Source organism: Uloborus diversus, chromosome 9, assembly GCF_026930045.1.
Source record: "Uloborus diversus isolate 005 chromosome 9, Udiv.v.3.1, whole genome shotgun sequence".
NCBI lineage: Eukaryota > Metazoa > Arthropoda > Arachnida > Araneae > Uloboridae > Uloborus > Uloborus diversus.
The window spans coordinates 130,050,526-130,068,027 of NC_072739.1; the positions used below are offsets into that span (position 1 = coordinate 130,050,526).

Here is a 17,502-nt window from a genome sequence, read left to right on the forward strand (position 1 = left end):
AGGAAGCAGATGAAACTCGAGCAATAGGCGGATCAAGAGTCACGTGACAGGCCAGGCGACTTTCAGCGTTATTGCATTCGTTTTATTGTTTCACCTGTGCTAGTTCAGTTTTTTTCTAGCCGCACCTCGTATAATACAATGATATCCTTGGCGAGCTATTTACATATGAAATATGAAATTGGAAAATAAGTTCTCTCGAAGCATAGATAATTTTGTAAACATGCAAAACCATTATTGATAAATTTGTAATATAACTAATAAAGAGCAATTTATGTAATCAAGGTTCCAGTAGTTTAAACTTAAGATTTGCTGACTAAGTTTACAATTTTAAAATGCTTAATTGAGAGCATGACGGCTAATAACTGACTTGGTTGGCCAAGAAATTAAAAATATGGGCCTTAAAAGAGAGAGAGCAACTGAGCTACCGAAACAACATATGTATAGTCAGCCAGAGTCATTTGCATGGATTTCAAGACATGCATTGGAGATGCGCATTGCCCGATGTTAGAACGGCGGCCAATCAAATGAAAAAGGAACTTCATCATTTCATAACGTAAGGCACGCATGTGTCTAAGATCGAGAAATACGTTACAATAATTGAAATTAGCATTTGTGACTTTGCAAGATAAAAGAAAACAGGGATTTGATTAAAGCCAAATATATCAAAATAAATGTAAATAATTGATAATATTATTTGGAATTCCCAACACCTTTTTCAACCCCACCACCCTCTGCAGGCCAGCTGCGACGCGACTCCCTGGTCTTGAGCACTCCCCCAGTAGCCGCTGCTCCTGGTCGGTAGCGTCCATGTCCTAGACACACGCATGCACACTCATACACACTCACACACATACACACATGCCAAGTGCATACACACAGGTCTACGCACACACACAAACTTACACATATACAACTATACACACGTAACCGCTCAAGAGGAGGCACAAGAACCGTTTCTAAAAACAAGCGAGTGGGGGTAGAAACCAAAGAGCAGGCTCCTGTCGCAACTCGTGATTGCAAAAAACATAATTTGAATTCAAAATTTCAGAATTTAAATTAATTTTGAAAATTCAAAAGTTTTTTTTTTTTTCAAATAATAATATTTGCTTCAGCTTTCTTTATTTAAGTTTTTTCCTAATTTGAGCATAATTAAATTGCTGTAATTGAAACTGGTTTTGCAGTTCGATAGATGGAAAGAGAGTGAAAGCACTGAGAGAGCAGGAAAAAACACTATTTTATTCTTCCCTAAAATTTCATGAAGTTGGTATGTGATTAAAATAAAATTGTGTAATAAAACTTTACTAATGTGAAGTTTAAAGAAAAAAAATCCACATAAATCTGGGAGATTGGAGGCTGTTAAAATTTCACCAATTTTGCCTCTCACTTCATGCATCAGAGTTCCTTTCAAAATTTCTAATCCCTTGCAGGAAAAATTCCCGAGATCATCACTGATTTTTAGTCTCCAAATTTAAGAGTGTTGTGCCAAGCTGTTGAACAATCAAATGCAAGTATTTAATCACATTTATATTTAATGACGAATTGGAACACCTAGTTTGTACCCAGATGATAAACAGTTAAGAAACACAGAAAAATTAATTTATATACAAAAGAGCTATGAGCTACATGTCTAATGATACAGGACCAGGATCAGATTAAGGCACAGGCACGTGGGGCACAGGCCCTAGGCACAAAAATTTAGGGGGCACTAAATCTTTTGCTTTTATTTTTAAAAAAATAGAGTGCCTTCATATTGCACAACAGCAAAATAAAAGTATTAAATCTTTTGAAAAAATGTCCTTAAAATTTTAACATTTTTTGCAAATTTCAAGTGAAGCCAAAATATTTTATTACCTCATATACAGGGACTAAAGGAAAGTTGGGTTAGGGGGGCACCAAATGAAGTTCATGACCAGTGAAAAGTCATAGTCAGACTCTGGACTCAACCAACATTCTCTTTGTTCTTGGCCTTGCGCAAAATCGCATGCATGCACCGCAGGAAAAAATCTTTATTGGGAGCTGTTTGTGTCCAGTGTTTGAGAAAGAAACTGTTCAATAAGGAGGCAATGAACCAGCGAAGGCACCACTTATTCCGCTCATATTGAGCCCTTGATTTTTCGCCCTTCTCTACCTTGCCTTGAATTTTGTTTTTTTATATTATCACTTATGTGTTATTGTCATGATTTTGAACATTACTTTTCAGGTCAGTTTCTTTCATTTTTGCAACTGGAAGTTTGGCTTTTATTCTGCTTTCTATATGTTATTTGATGATAGATGTTCAGAACTGGTGGACAGGTGCACCATTTTATTATGCAGGTATGTGCAAATTGCAAAATTTTAAATTTTAGCTCATTTATACATAAATTTTACTTTTCCGCTTTGGTTTATTGGTTTTATTTGTAATGCTACTAATGGGACTAAAAAGCATCTACGAGGAAACGCAGCTAAATCTTGAAACTGACCCCCTTACCCCATTGCACTGCAGAACCTTTGGTTTTAACCAGTGGCGTACCTAACATGGGGGACATCCGCAGCGGTAATTTCGGGTGCCACGCCCCCTATATAAATGCAAAAGAAAATATATATAAATTTTATGTAAACATGAAATTTATGCAATTTTCAGAAACAACTACATTTGAGGCAGTGAGAAGCAAAGGGATGTAAGTGGACATTTTCAAGTTTTGAGTAAAATACTTTTAAAGATCAGATCCTAGGTAGGCTTTCATTGATTTTTTTTTTCTAAATCATGCTGTATAGCAGCAACTACCAGGATTACTAGTACCAACTCTTGCTCCAAGACAGAGGAGAGGTTCACCTACCATGTGTACTGGTTATCTCCAAATTTTTAATTTGATAACTTGCATCCCTTTGCTTCTCACCGCCTCATTTGTGTTATAACTAAATTTTAAGTGGGCTAATGTGCAAAAGACAAACTTAAATGGGGACTTCAGTAAATTTTCAAATTTAGTAGTCTTAACAATGCATTTTAGCTCCATATTTTGCAAAAACTTGCTATTTCACTTTGGACGTCATCCCCTAGACGGGTGACACTTGGGGCAGAACGCATGTCAATCCTAATGGGATAGTTGATATCCATATAAGGACTGTTATGACCAAACCCTCGTATTCCAGAAGGTAAATTCTGGTTACACTAGTGCCTAGTGCCAAGTCTTCTTGGAACTTAAAGAGGTACACACAGGAGCGTCACAATGGGAGGTCACTGATCTCCCAAACAGGTTTCTTACTTCACACATTTTATGTGATGCTTCGGCAAGTTTTTAGTTAATTGCAAAATTTGCATTTTTAAATCCCTGAATGCCCTTTTTCATTGGATATACTTGCAATGCACTCCCGTGTTTTATCACACGGCCAAATTTTGAGTTTTATTCAACAAATTGAGAATTTCTACCCTCCTCAAAATTTAAGTTTGGGATGCACATGTATTAACTGTGTGAAAAAAACTGTTTGAGATAAGGATCAGAAGAAAAAATGATGTTTAAATCTGAAGTAATTTTTTTAAATGAATTTTCCTGATCAGTGCATGCCTTCATAAACATCTTGTACTCCTGTTCACCTAGTGTTTATTATAGTTGCTTTATTTCATTTAGGGATGAATTCCATCCTCCTCTATGTTGGCCACAGCCTCACTCATACCATGTTTCCTTGGAGGTGGCAAATGGAGTCGAACCACACCAATGAGCTGTTTCTGAGTCTTTGGGGAACGTCTCTTTGGGTCTTGATCGCAATATGGATGTATAAGATCAAAGTGTTTGTGACTGTCTGAATTCCTCACCGCCTTGAAATGCTTTCACGACGACATTTCTCTCAAAACCCTTGATATTTTTTTGAGTCTTTATTTATGTTTTATGTGCTGAAGGAATACACAAGTTTTATGACATTGCTGCTTTCAATGAAGTATTTTTACCACTCATCAATGTCTGTTCTTATGGAGTTTTAGCAGCAAATGGCGAAGGAAATCTTCCATCCTTACTTGATTTGCAAGAGAAATCAATTTTCTCATTACCATTGTGGGAAATAAATGATTTTTCCAAAAGCAACATAAAATCCTTTAACAGTAAATAAGATGTACTAATGATGCTCTTATTTTAGGAGCTGAAAATTTCATGAGTTTTACGGGAACAGAACCAAAAGTTAATTATGTATTTTAAGTTGAAATATTTTACGAGGTTTAAATTTGCGCAATTATGACAAGCTCCAAAAATAAATGCTTTTGCAGTCGTAAATTGTTTTAAGATAAGTTTTCAAGTTAATTAATTATGTAAGGATTAGTGATTTATATTAGAGTTAGGGCTTTTGTTTTCTTCATTTTCCTTCTTAAAAAGTACTCAAAAATTTTGAAAATTTTGTTTTGGAATATGCATTGTATAATTTCTTAGCCAAACAAATTCGCCTTTCCATAGCTAACACCTCAAAATTCAAGATACAAAGCAATGACTATGTGTAGAAGAATATTTTAGTATGAAATGAATTGAGCAATTGCTTATTCTATCGGTCTTTTTCTTTAAAAAAAATAATAAGTTTCTCCTAGTTAGATTTCAAAAGAAATGCTTTTTGAATTTAAATGTATTTCTAATTTCTTTTCACCCAGTGGAAAACTGGAATTGCTTTCATCCTTCTTTACTGGTGAAAATTCACAAAATGTTACATTTTTGCTCGAATCAAAACTTCTGATTCAAAAATATCTGTGATAATGATACACAAATATGCTATATATAATTCCAAACAATATGCTTGGGACTAAATTTCCTTACAAAAATTGCAAATGCTTTTTTGAGCTTACATACTAGTTCTTGTTAGGCACATGAAAAGAGAATATAACTGCGCAATGGCCGATTTAATGATTTGAAGGAATGTGGCAGCGTAGTTTTGTGGGTTCCTCTTGCCTTCACGTTACTTTATAAAACATTTTTGTGCCTCAGAGCCAGACTAACTTAAGTCACATAATCACTACTTTACAGGAAGAGGGAAAATGTTTGTCTGGCAAAAGAATGAGAGGCTCGCTCTTTTAATGCTGGTAAATAATTATATAGGATTTTTTTTTTTTAATTACGTTTACATGGCTGGATGCGAAATAGGATTCTACATACAATGCACTAATAAGCTGAAAATCACAGTGTTTCGACTTACTCTAGTCTGGCTCTGAAGTACAGATTTATGAGGTACATTTTTCAATTACCTTCGGGATCCATGTGATCGTTATGGTCCCTCGCAATTGAGACAATTAGCACATGGTAAATTCGCCCGCCACTGACTGTTGAGTTTTTCTTTTTTTATCCGAACTCCTGTTGTATCTATCGACAGAAGAAGCTTCCATCCCTTCATCCAAACTTGTGTCACGCATTTTCATTAGGAATTTCTGCCTCATTAAGTTGTTCTTCACGTAGTCTGTATTATTGCAAAAGAAATCTTTTACAGTACAAAATCCTTTAGTTCAATTATTGTTATGATTTTTTTTTTTTTTTTGTTCATGCTTTTATTGAACTCTTGCTATTAAGGCATCATTGGACAGTTAAATAGAACAGATTTGATAATTTTACCATGAATTAAGTAACTCATTTAAAAATGCAACTTTCCTATAAAAAATCATTATGCAGTGTTTATTCTTAAATCTATGTATAAAAAGTTGTTGAATGTTTGTCTTGTAAGAAATGTATAAACTTATTTTCACTTCAAATATATATATTAAAGGTGTATATGAATGTAGCTTTATTTATTGTACAAAATGTATCAATGCTTTCTTGTGTGTGCCAACAAATAAAAAAAGGACTCTCAAAATTTTATTAAACCATATGATGTTTTATTAAATATGAATAAATTAATCATATTAATATTGTTGATTTTGTTTCAATATTTATTCTTCCCTTGAATTGTGTGAAGTGTTGGTGGATAATATCTACCAAATGGTGCTGTAGTTCAGGGGTAATGCCATTCCCTGAAATATTTGAGTTGTTATTGTAAAAATGATGTAAATTGTTTTCACCTTTGAAATAAATAAATAAATGTTTGCTTTTCAAATAATCTATAGCAGTGATTTTCAACCGTGGGAGGGAGGGGGGGGGGGGGGAATCGCCCTTAAGGAGGCGATAAATTCTGGAGGAGCGATGAGTTTACAAGATAAATTAATAATTCTAAAAAGCAGGCGAATATTAAAATTGAACATACGAAACCAATTGTTCAGAGTTCAGACAAGCAATCGCAAGTTAAAAAAAAAAATACAATTCATGAGCTTCCTTTTATGTCCTCATACTTCAGTTTGCACCTTAAGGAATCATTTCATTACTAGCTGCATTGCCCGGCTTGCACGGTCTACCTCGAAAATGAAAGTTTTGTCAAGTGACGCATGTTCAACAATCGGGCTCCAATTAGAGAAAAAAAAATACTACAAAATTTCCCATCAAAATAATCTTTCTCAAGGAAAAAATAACGGCAGATCAAAAGTTCCCGAAAAAATTAAACACAACCTCCATTAATACAACTAAAATCCTAAAAAAAAGAAAGAAGATAAATCGCCAAATAATAATCAAAAAGGGAAATTTTACCTCAAAACAAAAACAAAATTTTATTTAGTGACAGCGGAGGAAATAAAAGTGGCAACCTTCTGAACGCTAATTTAAAATGAGATCGCGCAAACGATAGTTTTCCGATATAAAATTTCTGTTCCATTAGGCTTAGCAGTGCTTTTTAGTTTTTTCCTTATGATTTTACAGCTTTTTTACTTCCTTTTACAAAAAAAGGAAGTATTGTATTCGCAAAAAAATTTTCACTCAAAAATCGACATTAATTTCCATTTTGCTCACCCCCGAATGAATGTTAAGTTTTCTTTCCGACTCAACCACAGGTGAAAAAGTGCCTAAGAACGAATAGACATGGGAAATATACATTTTGACGATTCCCAAGTTAGTTACAACGAGTTTTCTCCTGACATCTGTATGTAAGTATGTATGTATGTCGCATAACTCAAGAACAGTATGTCCTAGAAAGTTGAAATTTGGTACACAGACTCCCAGTGGGGTCTAGTTGTGCACCTCCCCTTTTGGTTGCATTCAGGTGTTCCTAAGGGGTTTTTTTGCCCTTTTTTGGGGAGAAATCATTGTTAATTTCGATGTAAACTCAAGTGGTGTTTCAATTTGGCGAACAGTTGGCGATATATCGCCAGTCTTTTTGTCGCCAACTTGGCGAAAAAGTTGGCGGATTTTTTTTTTTTTTTAATCTGGTTTCAATTTGGCCACTGTTGGTGATATTTAGAGAATAAACTATTGAATCACATTAAAATTGCCAATAATGGGAAAATGACATTAAATTGGAGTAAAAGGAAGTCATGTGAGACACTCATCAGCTCGTTTTTTTTTTTTTTTTGTTTGGAATTTGAAGGAAATAAATGCACTCTATGGGTGTCTTTCGCGCGCTTTCAAATGCCGCCAAAATCAAACTGATCGGGTAATTATTTCAGGTAGAAAGAGCCCTTTAATACCATTTTCGGGTCCTAAAATTAAAATTCAAACGGTTTGGTTCTTTGGGTGTTCGAAAACACCCCTACGTTTCTTCTCGGGTACCTAAGTACCTCCCTGCGAAATTTGGTCTAGATCCGATGAAAACTGAATTTGTATAGGAAGCATACATACATATATAGGGGATAAGTGATATAGGGGAAAGTGGGGTAAAATGGGGAAGTCAGGAGCAAACCAGGTACCCCCTTCTAGCCTCTCTAAGCACTGCAATCATGTGGACAGGAGAGGAACTACCTTCCACCTTGATGAAGAAGCAGCGGCCATCAAATTAGAACGTAATAGACTCGCTTCTTTCGTTCCTGTGAAGAAAATTCTGTTTGAGTGGTTTTTGCTTAAAATTTTTGAACCAAACTAGACCGATTGTACTACTTTCCTGTTTCTGCAACAGTAAAGGTATGTAGCTCTCTTTGTATAGCATTTAATTACCTTCATTATCATTCTAAGTAATTGTCTGTAGCGTTCTGTATAGTCATATGATGGCAAGATAAACGAGTCAAAGAAATGACGACATTATAAAGATGCCAAAAAAGGGACAGAAAATAGGCGTCCAAAAAAAAAAAAAAACCGAAGGAGTAAATGAGGGATGAGTTCAGTGAAGAGGATGACAATACTGCCTGCATTTACTGCATTGAGCTTTACTCGGACTCCAAGAGGGGTGAGGGATGGATCCAATGTCGTCGTTGGGCCCTGGGGCCGAAGAGGAAGATAACTATTTTATTTGCGACTTGTGTCAATAGGCCTTGTATTACAGCAAAAAATTAAAGGTTAGGTAAAGACAATTAAATTTACTGACAACTCATTAATATGTGTCCTTTTATACTTATTCTAGTATGTTATGGCAATAGTTAACATATAGTGACTCCCAAAAGTGTTCGTACACCTACGGCTTTCAGCGAAATTGGCCCCTATCCATTGGTTAGAATTAATATTTCGGAATAGGTATTTAATTATAAGACCTATGATCATTTTTTAACAAAACTACATGAAAAGTTTTTAAAAAATATTGAAACTCAATTTTTTAAAAATAAAAAACCTAAAAGCGCCGGAAATTTTATCTCACAAAAGTCTTCGTACACTTTAAAAAATGTCTATATATTATTGAATAATCTAACTTTTTATTAAGTTATTAATTAGTAGAATATCATGCAGTATCAACAACACCTTTTAAACGCCTGGGAATAAATTTCATTCTTTTTTCTTTCTTTCTTTTTTTTTTTTTTTTTGCGTAATTTCTTAGTAAGTGTTCAATCACACTTTGAGCCTTACTGTTTCTAGTTCTATTTTCGTTTCAAAACCGTATTTTCGTAATCTAGCCACCAGATATCTCTAAATATGCAGTGACTCCCAAAAGTGTTCGTACACCTACGGCTTTCAGCGAAATTGGCCCCTATCCATTGGTTAGAATTAATATTTCGGAATAGGTATTTAATTATAAGACCTATGATCATTTTTTAACAAAACTAAATGAAAAGTTTTTAAAAAATATTGAAACTTAATTTTTTTTAAATAAAAAACCAAAAAGCGCCGGAAATTTTATCTCACAAAAGTCTTCGTACACTTTAAAAAATGTCTATATATTATTGAATAATCTAACTTTTTATTAAGTTATTATTTAGTAGAATATCATGCAGTATCAACAACACCTTTTAAACGCCTGGGAATAAATTTCATTCTTTTTTCTTTCTTTTTTTTTGCGTAATTTCTTAGTAAGTGTTCAATCACACTTTGAGTCTTACTGTTTCTAGTTCTATTTTCGTTTCCAAACCGTATTTTCGTAATCTAGCCACCAGATATCTCTAAATATGTTGCATTAAGTTCAAATCTGGATATTGAGGGGGTATTTTCTAAACTTTAGGACAATTTTCGCGCCACTAGACGCAAAGTTGAAAACCGTGTGCTCCTTATCGTTATCTTGATAAAAAACAAATTTGTTTCCACTAATCAAATTTTTGGCTAAGAGATCAAAATTGGGTTTTAAAATATTTAAAGGAACGGTATGATTCATTATTTCATCAAAAAATTCCAAACTATCAAATCCTGATGCCGATATGCACCCTCACACTATAACACCTCTACCGTCCTGATTAACTGATCCAACTAAGTTCTTAAAATTAAGTTCCAAATTTTTTCTTGTACTTACAGTTATACAACAATTTAACAAAAAATGTTGAATTCATTTTTATCTGTAAGTAAGACGTAATTGTAAAACGTTTTGAGCTTATTTATCATTGATTTTGCGACGAAAATGTAAGCTTTTTGTTTTTCGCACGACCAAGAAAATTTCTGCAGGAAGAGGTCCCATTTAATCCAGCTAATCATAGAACTTTGTGAGCAATTTTGAGTGAAAATTAAATGTAAAATGTTTCATTTAACTCTGCAGAAACTTTTACAGTACTGAAATGTGTATTTTTCATACATTTTTTTTAACTTGAAATCTCCGATCAGGCTTTGTCTACTTTGCCGGTTGACCTTTTCTTGCCTTGTTTTCGGTCCGAGTGTTTTCTTTAAAGCATTTTATCTAGTACTTTACTATGGAATGGTATAAATTATCTAATTTTGAGACATTTTAAACCAATATACCGCTACTGCGAGGAAAAAAATCAAATTTCGAAAGGTGTTTATGTTTTTTTGCGAGTACCAGCCATTTTAAAGTAATAAGCACAATATTAAGAAATAAATAAACAAAAAATTGAAGCCAAATGACTTTTAAGGGTCAACACAATGCAAAAATAATAATAAAAAAAAACAACATATAATTTTAATCACGAATTTATTCGAAAACATTTGAGTGTACGATGACTTTTGTGGCGTGTTATTTCTCCGTCTCTTCGTTTTTTGACCCATTTCAAAAGAAGATGGGTTGTATTTAGAATGACATAGGAATGATGTGAAAAAAATATTCGACTTTATATTCGAATTCAGTTTCGCGTTATTTTGGTTTTACTGAAAAATTTCAAAGTACGAACACTTTTGGGAGCCACTGTATATCACTAAATAAAACTTGAATTTTGTGGAAATTTTTTTTTTCTCATAGCAATAACTTGTCTACCCGGTTTTACTCCAATAGTTGGGCAAAACCGGGTAAAATGACATTTTTTTTACAAAAAAAAAAGTCATTTTACCCGGTTTTTAAAGTCATTTTACCCCAAATTAAAAGTTTTTGTAAAAAGAAAAAAACCAAAATAAAATGAAATAATAATAATTAAAAAAAAAAAAAAACACTTATGGTTTTGAAACGGTGATTGCATTAATAGATAAGTAGTGCATACTTTTGCAAAATTTTGTTCCTTTATGCTAAAAACTGATTTCTGGAAGCCTGCAAACCTTAGGGTCCCGGTTTTATCCCTCTTTCCCCTATATTCTTTGTTTTATTTATATAGATTCATCGGGAAAATTTATGAATTTTTCAATTTAATCTGTTGGTAATTAATTTAATTTCTAAATTTACTGTGTTAGTGTTTTTAATTTTTCCCAGATTTCAATTTAAAAAGGAAAATATTTTCATAAAAATTTAGTTCCCTTTTTGAAACGTAGGACAATAATCTTAGTGATGTATTGCCCTTCAAATAGTTATCAGTTCATTTTGTAAAAAGAAAGAAGAGAAAAGCATAAAAAAAAAGTATTTCATTTATCTTTTAAGCTTAAGAGCGATTGAATAAAATTGCTTTATTATACACACTTTATTTCAAATTAAAATTAGGCATGCATATATTTAGTACTGCATTTTAGTATTTCACTTTCGCCAGCTTATGCTTTTTTCAAGTTAGAAAAGAGGGAGGGGAGGGGGCAAAAATAGGTACAGGTAACCTCTAGGTAGAGTAAAGGGCCCAAAAAGGTTGGGAACTGATATTAAACTGACCTTTTTTGACAGAAAAAAAAAGACTGTCAAACAATGACATCTACTCTGTAAAAAGCTGGGCTCTGCCCAATGTTTTTCTTTTCCACAGCACTGCTAAAATTTTATAAAACTGAAACAAATTTATATCTGGAAATAGAAAGGTGTACATCGTCTGAAAAGAGAAACTCCTTACTCCTTGAGACAAGAGAGGGGTAAATCCTCTGATGAACTTGTTACTGTTGAGTTGAAGATCGTAATAAAGTGATTTTAACAGGTTTCTGTGATGTCTCTTAAGTCTTTGAACAAAAAAAAGAAAAAAAAATTGTTCATATATAGAAAAGAAAGGTAAGTTAGAGATTCCTGTAAGTCCTGCCATTAACAAGTTGTCGGACTGGTTGGTTGATTCCCATCCGCTGGTTTTTATGTAAAAATAAAATAATAGTTTAAAAAGCTAAAAATCCCATGTAGTGCTTGTCTATTTCCATTTTTGCAAGAACAGCAAATGGAAGAAATTTAATACAACTGATACGAAGCCCTCCCCCCCCCCCCACGCTTATTTTACATTGAAGTTAACTGTAAACGTTCATTATTTTACTATACTTTCCATCAAAACTTTATTTTTAACGTTTTAGTTCACATTGCTACAAAAGCGTGTTTTTTTTTTTTTTTGTTAACATCCAGAGATTACTTTTTTAGTTCACATTGCTACAAAAGCATGTTTTTTTTAGTTTTTTAACTATTATTTTATTTTCTTTTTTTAGTTTTACTTGTTTTGCGGGAAAAAAAACATTTATTTTAACATAATTCTAGATTTTCTATATGCATGAAATCCCCCCCCCTCCCAAACCGACTAAAGGGCTCGGGCAACATTTGAAAGAGGGATCTCTCAAACTCAAAAAAGATGAACGATACTCCTTAAAGTGTAACAGTCGAGCTCTAAAAGCGTTCAACTGCTCCGATGAATTATCTGTCGAATAATTGTCTAATCCATAATCCATACCAGTCATCGATATAATGTGTGTGGAAATCATATTTATATTATTTTAAAAATTTGAGGTACATTTTAATAAAATCATTGTTCAACAATAAATTTTCATTTGAAGGCTTAGGTACATTTTGGCATGAAATTAGTTTAAAACAATTATGATTCACATTCTAATTAAATTGGGACAGATTTTATCTGATGCAGAAAAATCAGGGGCTTCTATCGGTATTTAATTTAAATTTTTGTGAGCATTTTTTGTACTTATATTAATGGATTTTTGCAAAAATATTGGTTAAAATTGAAATTAATAATTAATTAATTTGATCGTAGAACATTGCATTGTCATCTGGTCTGAGTTCGCATGCCAAATTTCAAAAGAATCCAATCGCAGAAAGTAGACGAAATTTGAGTTGCAATATTCCGTTGCTATATACATACAGGAGAAGCTAATAAAAGCGTGTGAATTAATAATAATAAAAACATCTAAAAGCAAGGGGGAAATGCAGAAATGTACATCTTTTAGGGAAATTTGGTCTTTTCGATGCATTCATTTGCATGAATATAAACAATCTAAATGCACTTGTATTAAACCCAGGGTCTATTAATAACAGTCGACGGGAGCAAAACAAACTTTTAAAAAACCGCAATTAAATACGGAAAATAAGAATGATCGTGTATTTCTTCTTCTTCTTCCGGTCCCGGAAGAAAATAATGTTGAGGACTGCGTACAGAGCGCTTTGCCTCCCTTTCATATCTTATTTTGAATTAAAAACAGTTGTGTTAAGGCAGATCTTTTTATAGCCGTCTTAAATATATCAAGAATTGCTTAGAATTATATATATATATATATATATATATATATATATATATATATTTTATTTATTTATTTATTTATTTATTTATTTATTTATTTATTTTATTTTATTTTTTTTTATTTATTTATTTTTTTTTTTTGATGGATGAAGCAATTGATTTAATATGAGTATAATATGCAAATGACTGAAGTAATCTGACAGTATTAAAGTAGAGCAAAGAGAGGACAGGATCAGAAGAGGGCGAGGATAGCCCTTCCGTATCTTGGATCCTTAAGCAAATCCAGACTAAAAATGTCATTTGAACATAAGTTATTAGCCTTTATAGTTTTTATAATAAAGTTTCTTTGTTCAATGTTTTTACTACAATTCCATATTACGTGCTGAGTATTTTCAATTTTTTGGCAGGTCTCGCAGATGGGGGTATTTGATTTCCTTAGTTTAAATAGTTTTTCTTTAGTTAAGAAGGAATCGGTTAGGATTCTATTCAATTTTGTTTCTTCGCTTCTGTTCTTGATCCACTTATAATTTTCATTGATCGAGTTTACAATGTTTTTGTATTTGGAGAAATATTTTGATCTCTCCCATATGATTTGCAACTCTTTATTCCTCTCTTTTTTTATATAATTTCGCGTGTCATTCCATGTACAGATAGGAGACATAAGTGTTTGAGAGCATGACTCTGGTTCTTTGGCTAGTTTGTCCGCTTCTTCGTTGTCTGGAATTCCCTTATGGCCAGGGACCCATACTATTTTGATTTTGTTCTTTTTTGAGAGTTCCGATAAGTGGTGTCTTGTGTTGTATACCAGTAGGTCTTCGTTTTCGTTTTCTTCTTTTAGTGCTGTAATGGCACTTAGGGAATCGGATAAAATCATATTTGTTGAGTCATTTTTAATAAGGAATTTAGCAGCGTACCAGATAGCCCCTAGTTCCGCCGTGTAAACTGAACAGATGGGTGGGATTTTTATTTTCCTTTTTAATCCTTCCTTTTTGTTATAGATAGAGAATGCTGTATTATTTGATTTTGAACCATCAGTGGCCCAGATGTTATAATTGGGGTGTTGTGTGTTTTGAATTCTTCGAAGGTCTGCCTGATGACGTAGTCTGGGTTTGGTTTTTGAAATTCTTTGTTATTCAGGATGTACTCGATGTTGATGTTGTTTGTTTCCGATTTTATGTATTCTTTGCATATGTAGTTTTCGTTCGCCGTGGTTTCTCTTTCTGTTTTTTCAAGGTTAGTGACTATTTCTAACGTGTGGTTGTTTTTTTTTTTTTTGGAAATTTTTGATTGAACTGATATATTTTTTATTCTTTTTAAATTTTTGTTTGCTGATGTATTTTATGTAATTCCATTTGATGCGGGTTTCTATGTTTTCTGTGTCTGTAATGATCCTGATTAATTTGTTTGGAGCGAAGGTATTAACCCCTAGTGCTTTCCGTACAGCTTTATTTTCTGTTGTCTCGATTTGTTTTTGACTCGATTTTTGTATCTTTGACTCTGATCGTAATTCCGTAGTTGGCTTAGCTATAATTGTTTGCTTTGTGACGTTGAGAATATTAGCGTAACTAGCGCCAGATTGAATGCTCCCAAGCCAATTTATTACATGTAGCATTTTCTTCATTTTTCCATTTAGGTAATTCGTATGAACATTGCCACTTTAGGTGTTTTGAAAATATGCTCATAGGATTTTGTGATTTGTTGTCCACTTGATGCTTGTTCCCTGTAAGTTAATTTTGTGGAGTTTTTCTCGTTTTTAGGGGAGAAGTCAATTAAGACGGTTTTTTCTGTTGAGATAGTTATTTTGTTTTCCTTACTCCATTGTTCCAGGGATAATAAGTTTTGGTTTAGCTTTTCCTCTGCTTCTTTTTTGTTCTTCCCGGATACAATGATTGTCATGTCATCTGCATAGCAGAATATTCTACCTTTCTTTATATAATTTCCAATGTCGGAAATAAAACAGTTAAATAGAAATGGAGATAAAATTGACCCTTGTACTATTCCTTGGTTAATTATGGCCTTTTCTGAATTTCTGTTGTTCCAGCTTATTATTATCTTTCTATTGTGGAGGAAATTTTGAATCCATTTTATAATTTTGTAGTCTATTTTGAATTGTATGAATTTTTGTATCAGCTTTGGAATCCAAACGTTGTCATGAGCTCCTTTAATGTCTATGGCGATGGCGTACACAAATCTTTTTTTTCCCCTTAAGTAATAAATTAAGTTGTAAAGGTCATAAAGATAGTCTTCCGTGCCTCTTTCTTTGACGAAGCCATACTATGTAGTTTGGAAACACTTTAGTTTTTCTTCTGTTGATTCTGTATAATATTATTTTCTCTATTAGTTTACTGATATTTTGGGTTAGTGCAATAGGTCTATAATTGTTGATCTGTTTGGGGTTTTTCCCAGGTTTCTTATTGGGACTATTTTTGAAATTTTACAGCCTTCGGGAATTTTGGCAGTTTGTATGCTTTGATTAAAGACGTTTCTTAACACTTCCAATCCCTCATCTGGTAGAATTTTAAGAACTTTGTTTGAGATTTGGTCTGGGCTTGGGGCTTTATTTCTCGTTGTTTTTAAGTCTTTTTTTATTTCGTCAATGGTAATTTCCTCAGACATTTTAAGTTCTCCTTCTTGTTGAGAAATGTTGACTGTGTCAACCGTTTTTCCTGTATTGTCACTGTTAGAGAAATGTCTCGCAAATAGATTTGCCTGTTCTTGAATATCTGTTACCTTGGTTCCATTGATTTCTATTGTTAGGTTGTTGTTTGTGTATTCCTTTTCTAGATTTTTTTAAATTCTGTTAACTGTATTGTAAAGCTCTTGGGAGCTGTTTATTTTATAATTTTGTTTTCTCCAGTATTCTCTTCTTGCTTTTTTGATATAGTGTTTGAGTACGGCGTTAGCTTTCTTGTAGCTAATCCAGTCCTCCAAAGAGAAGGATCTTTTTGCTTTGTTTCTCTTCCTATCTCTGTCTGTTTTTAATTTTGCGCATTTTGGGTTCCACCAAAAGTTGTTGTTCATTATTCTGTAACTTATGCTGACAGAATGTTGTCTGATCGTTTCTTTTATATTTTTGGTTATGTGGTTGTATTGGTGTCTATGGAATTTAGTGGAGAGTTCGCGGGAAGTTTGTTTTCAGATCCTCTGTGATGTTTTTCCAGTTTTTGTACGATTTAATGATGTAGGTTTCACCTTTCTTTTCTATGTTTGTTTTTATTAAGAATGGGTAATGGTCGCTGCTTCCATGTTCATCTAGGCGTATCCATGAAAAAATTTTATTATTACTGTTTTCTATTATTGCTAGATCTAGGATGCCATCTTCTTTGCCTTTATTTATTCTGGTTGGTATATTTTCGTTCAATATGTGTAGCTTATTCCCACTAGGGGTGGTAAATCTGTCTCCCAAGCTTTGTGTTCTGCTATTAAAATCTCCGACGAAGATTGAGAATTTGTCGGTTATATTGTTGAGCTCCCGATCGTCGTGTCATTGAATGCTCCTGGAGGTCTATAGCAATTAATTATTTTAAAGGTCCTTTTGTGGAGAACTACGTGGACCATCAAGGATTCCATGCCATGGATATTGCAAGGAATACTATAAGAGGGTAGATTGTCTTTGACATATGTACACACTCCTCCACTTTTATGGGGAAAGTCCTTTTCCTTACTGTAAACTGTGTATCCTTTAAGTCCGGGTATTTTGCTGTCGGGTAACCATGTATCTTGAATGCAGATGATGGGGGGGTTGGACCAAGCGACAATGTATTTGAGAAAATCAATGTTGGCGAGAAGTCCTCGTAAGTTCTAACAAGGAAGAAAATTAGACCACGACGACATAATAACGACAACAAAAACAACAGAACACAAAACAGCGAGACTAAATATCTTCCGTATCCAATTCAATGTCTTCTGTGTGAAATTCGTTTTGTTCGAATGGGCTCGAGTAAGGTAGTTCGGTGAGTGATCCCTCGCTTGTCACTGAGTTATTCAGTTTGAAGATTTCTATTTTTAATTTCTCTATTTCCGCGCTTTTTAGGTTGCAGCTTTCGCATTGATGTGATTTAATTTGAATGGTTAATGTTATCAAGACTTTTAATTTTTCGATTTCAGCTCTCAATTCTTTGATTCCTTATCTCTGCTATCTAATTTGTCGCTAAGTTCCGTTATAGTAATGTTTGCATTATTTTTTCTTTTTACCTTGTGCCCCTTCGCAGGTTCTTCTGCCTTGGCAACGCTGGCCCAAGATTTATCAGGGGTGTCGGTTTTTAATTGTGTTTGGTGGCTTTTTTGATTTTTTCTTTGTATACTGGGCAGTTTTTGTCTGTTGATAGGTCTGCCTTCGC

The 17,502-nt window shown here is 33.4% G+C and overlaps 1 protein-coding gene across 2 annotated transcripts in view; it reads left to right on the forward strand.

Annotated features, from left to right (window-relative positions):
• LOC129229645 (heparan-alpha-glucosaminide N-acetyltransferase-like) overlaps positions 1-3,796 on the forward strand; it is a 41,259-nt gene extending 37,463 nt beyond the window's left edge. For both annotated transcript variants that reach the window (XM_054863998.1, XM_054863999.1), the window contains exons 15-16: positions 2,201-2,313; positions 3,606-3,796. In XM_054863998.1, the coding sequence (XP_054719973.1) occupies positions 2,201-2,313; positions 3,606-3,781 (289 nt within the window). In that variant the 3' untranslated portion in view covers positions 3,782-3,796. The remainder of the gene's footprint in view (positions 1-2,200; positions 2,314-3,605) is intronic.
• Positions 3,797-17,502: the final 13,706 nt, after the last annotated feature.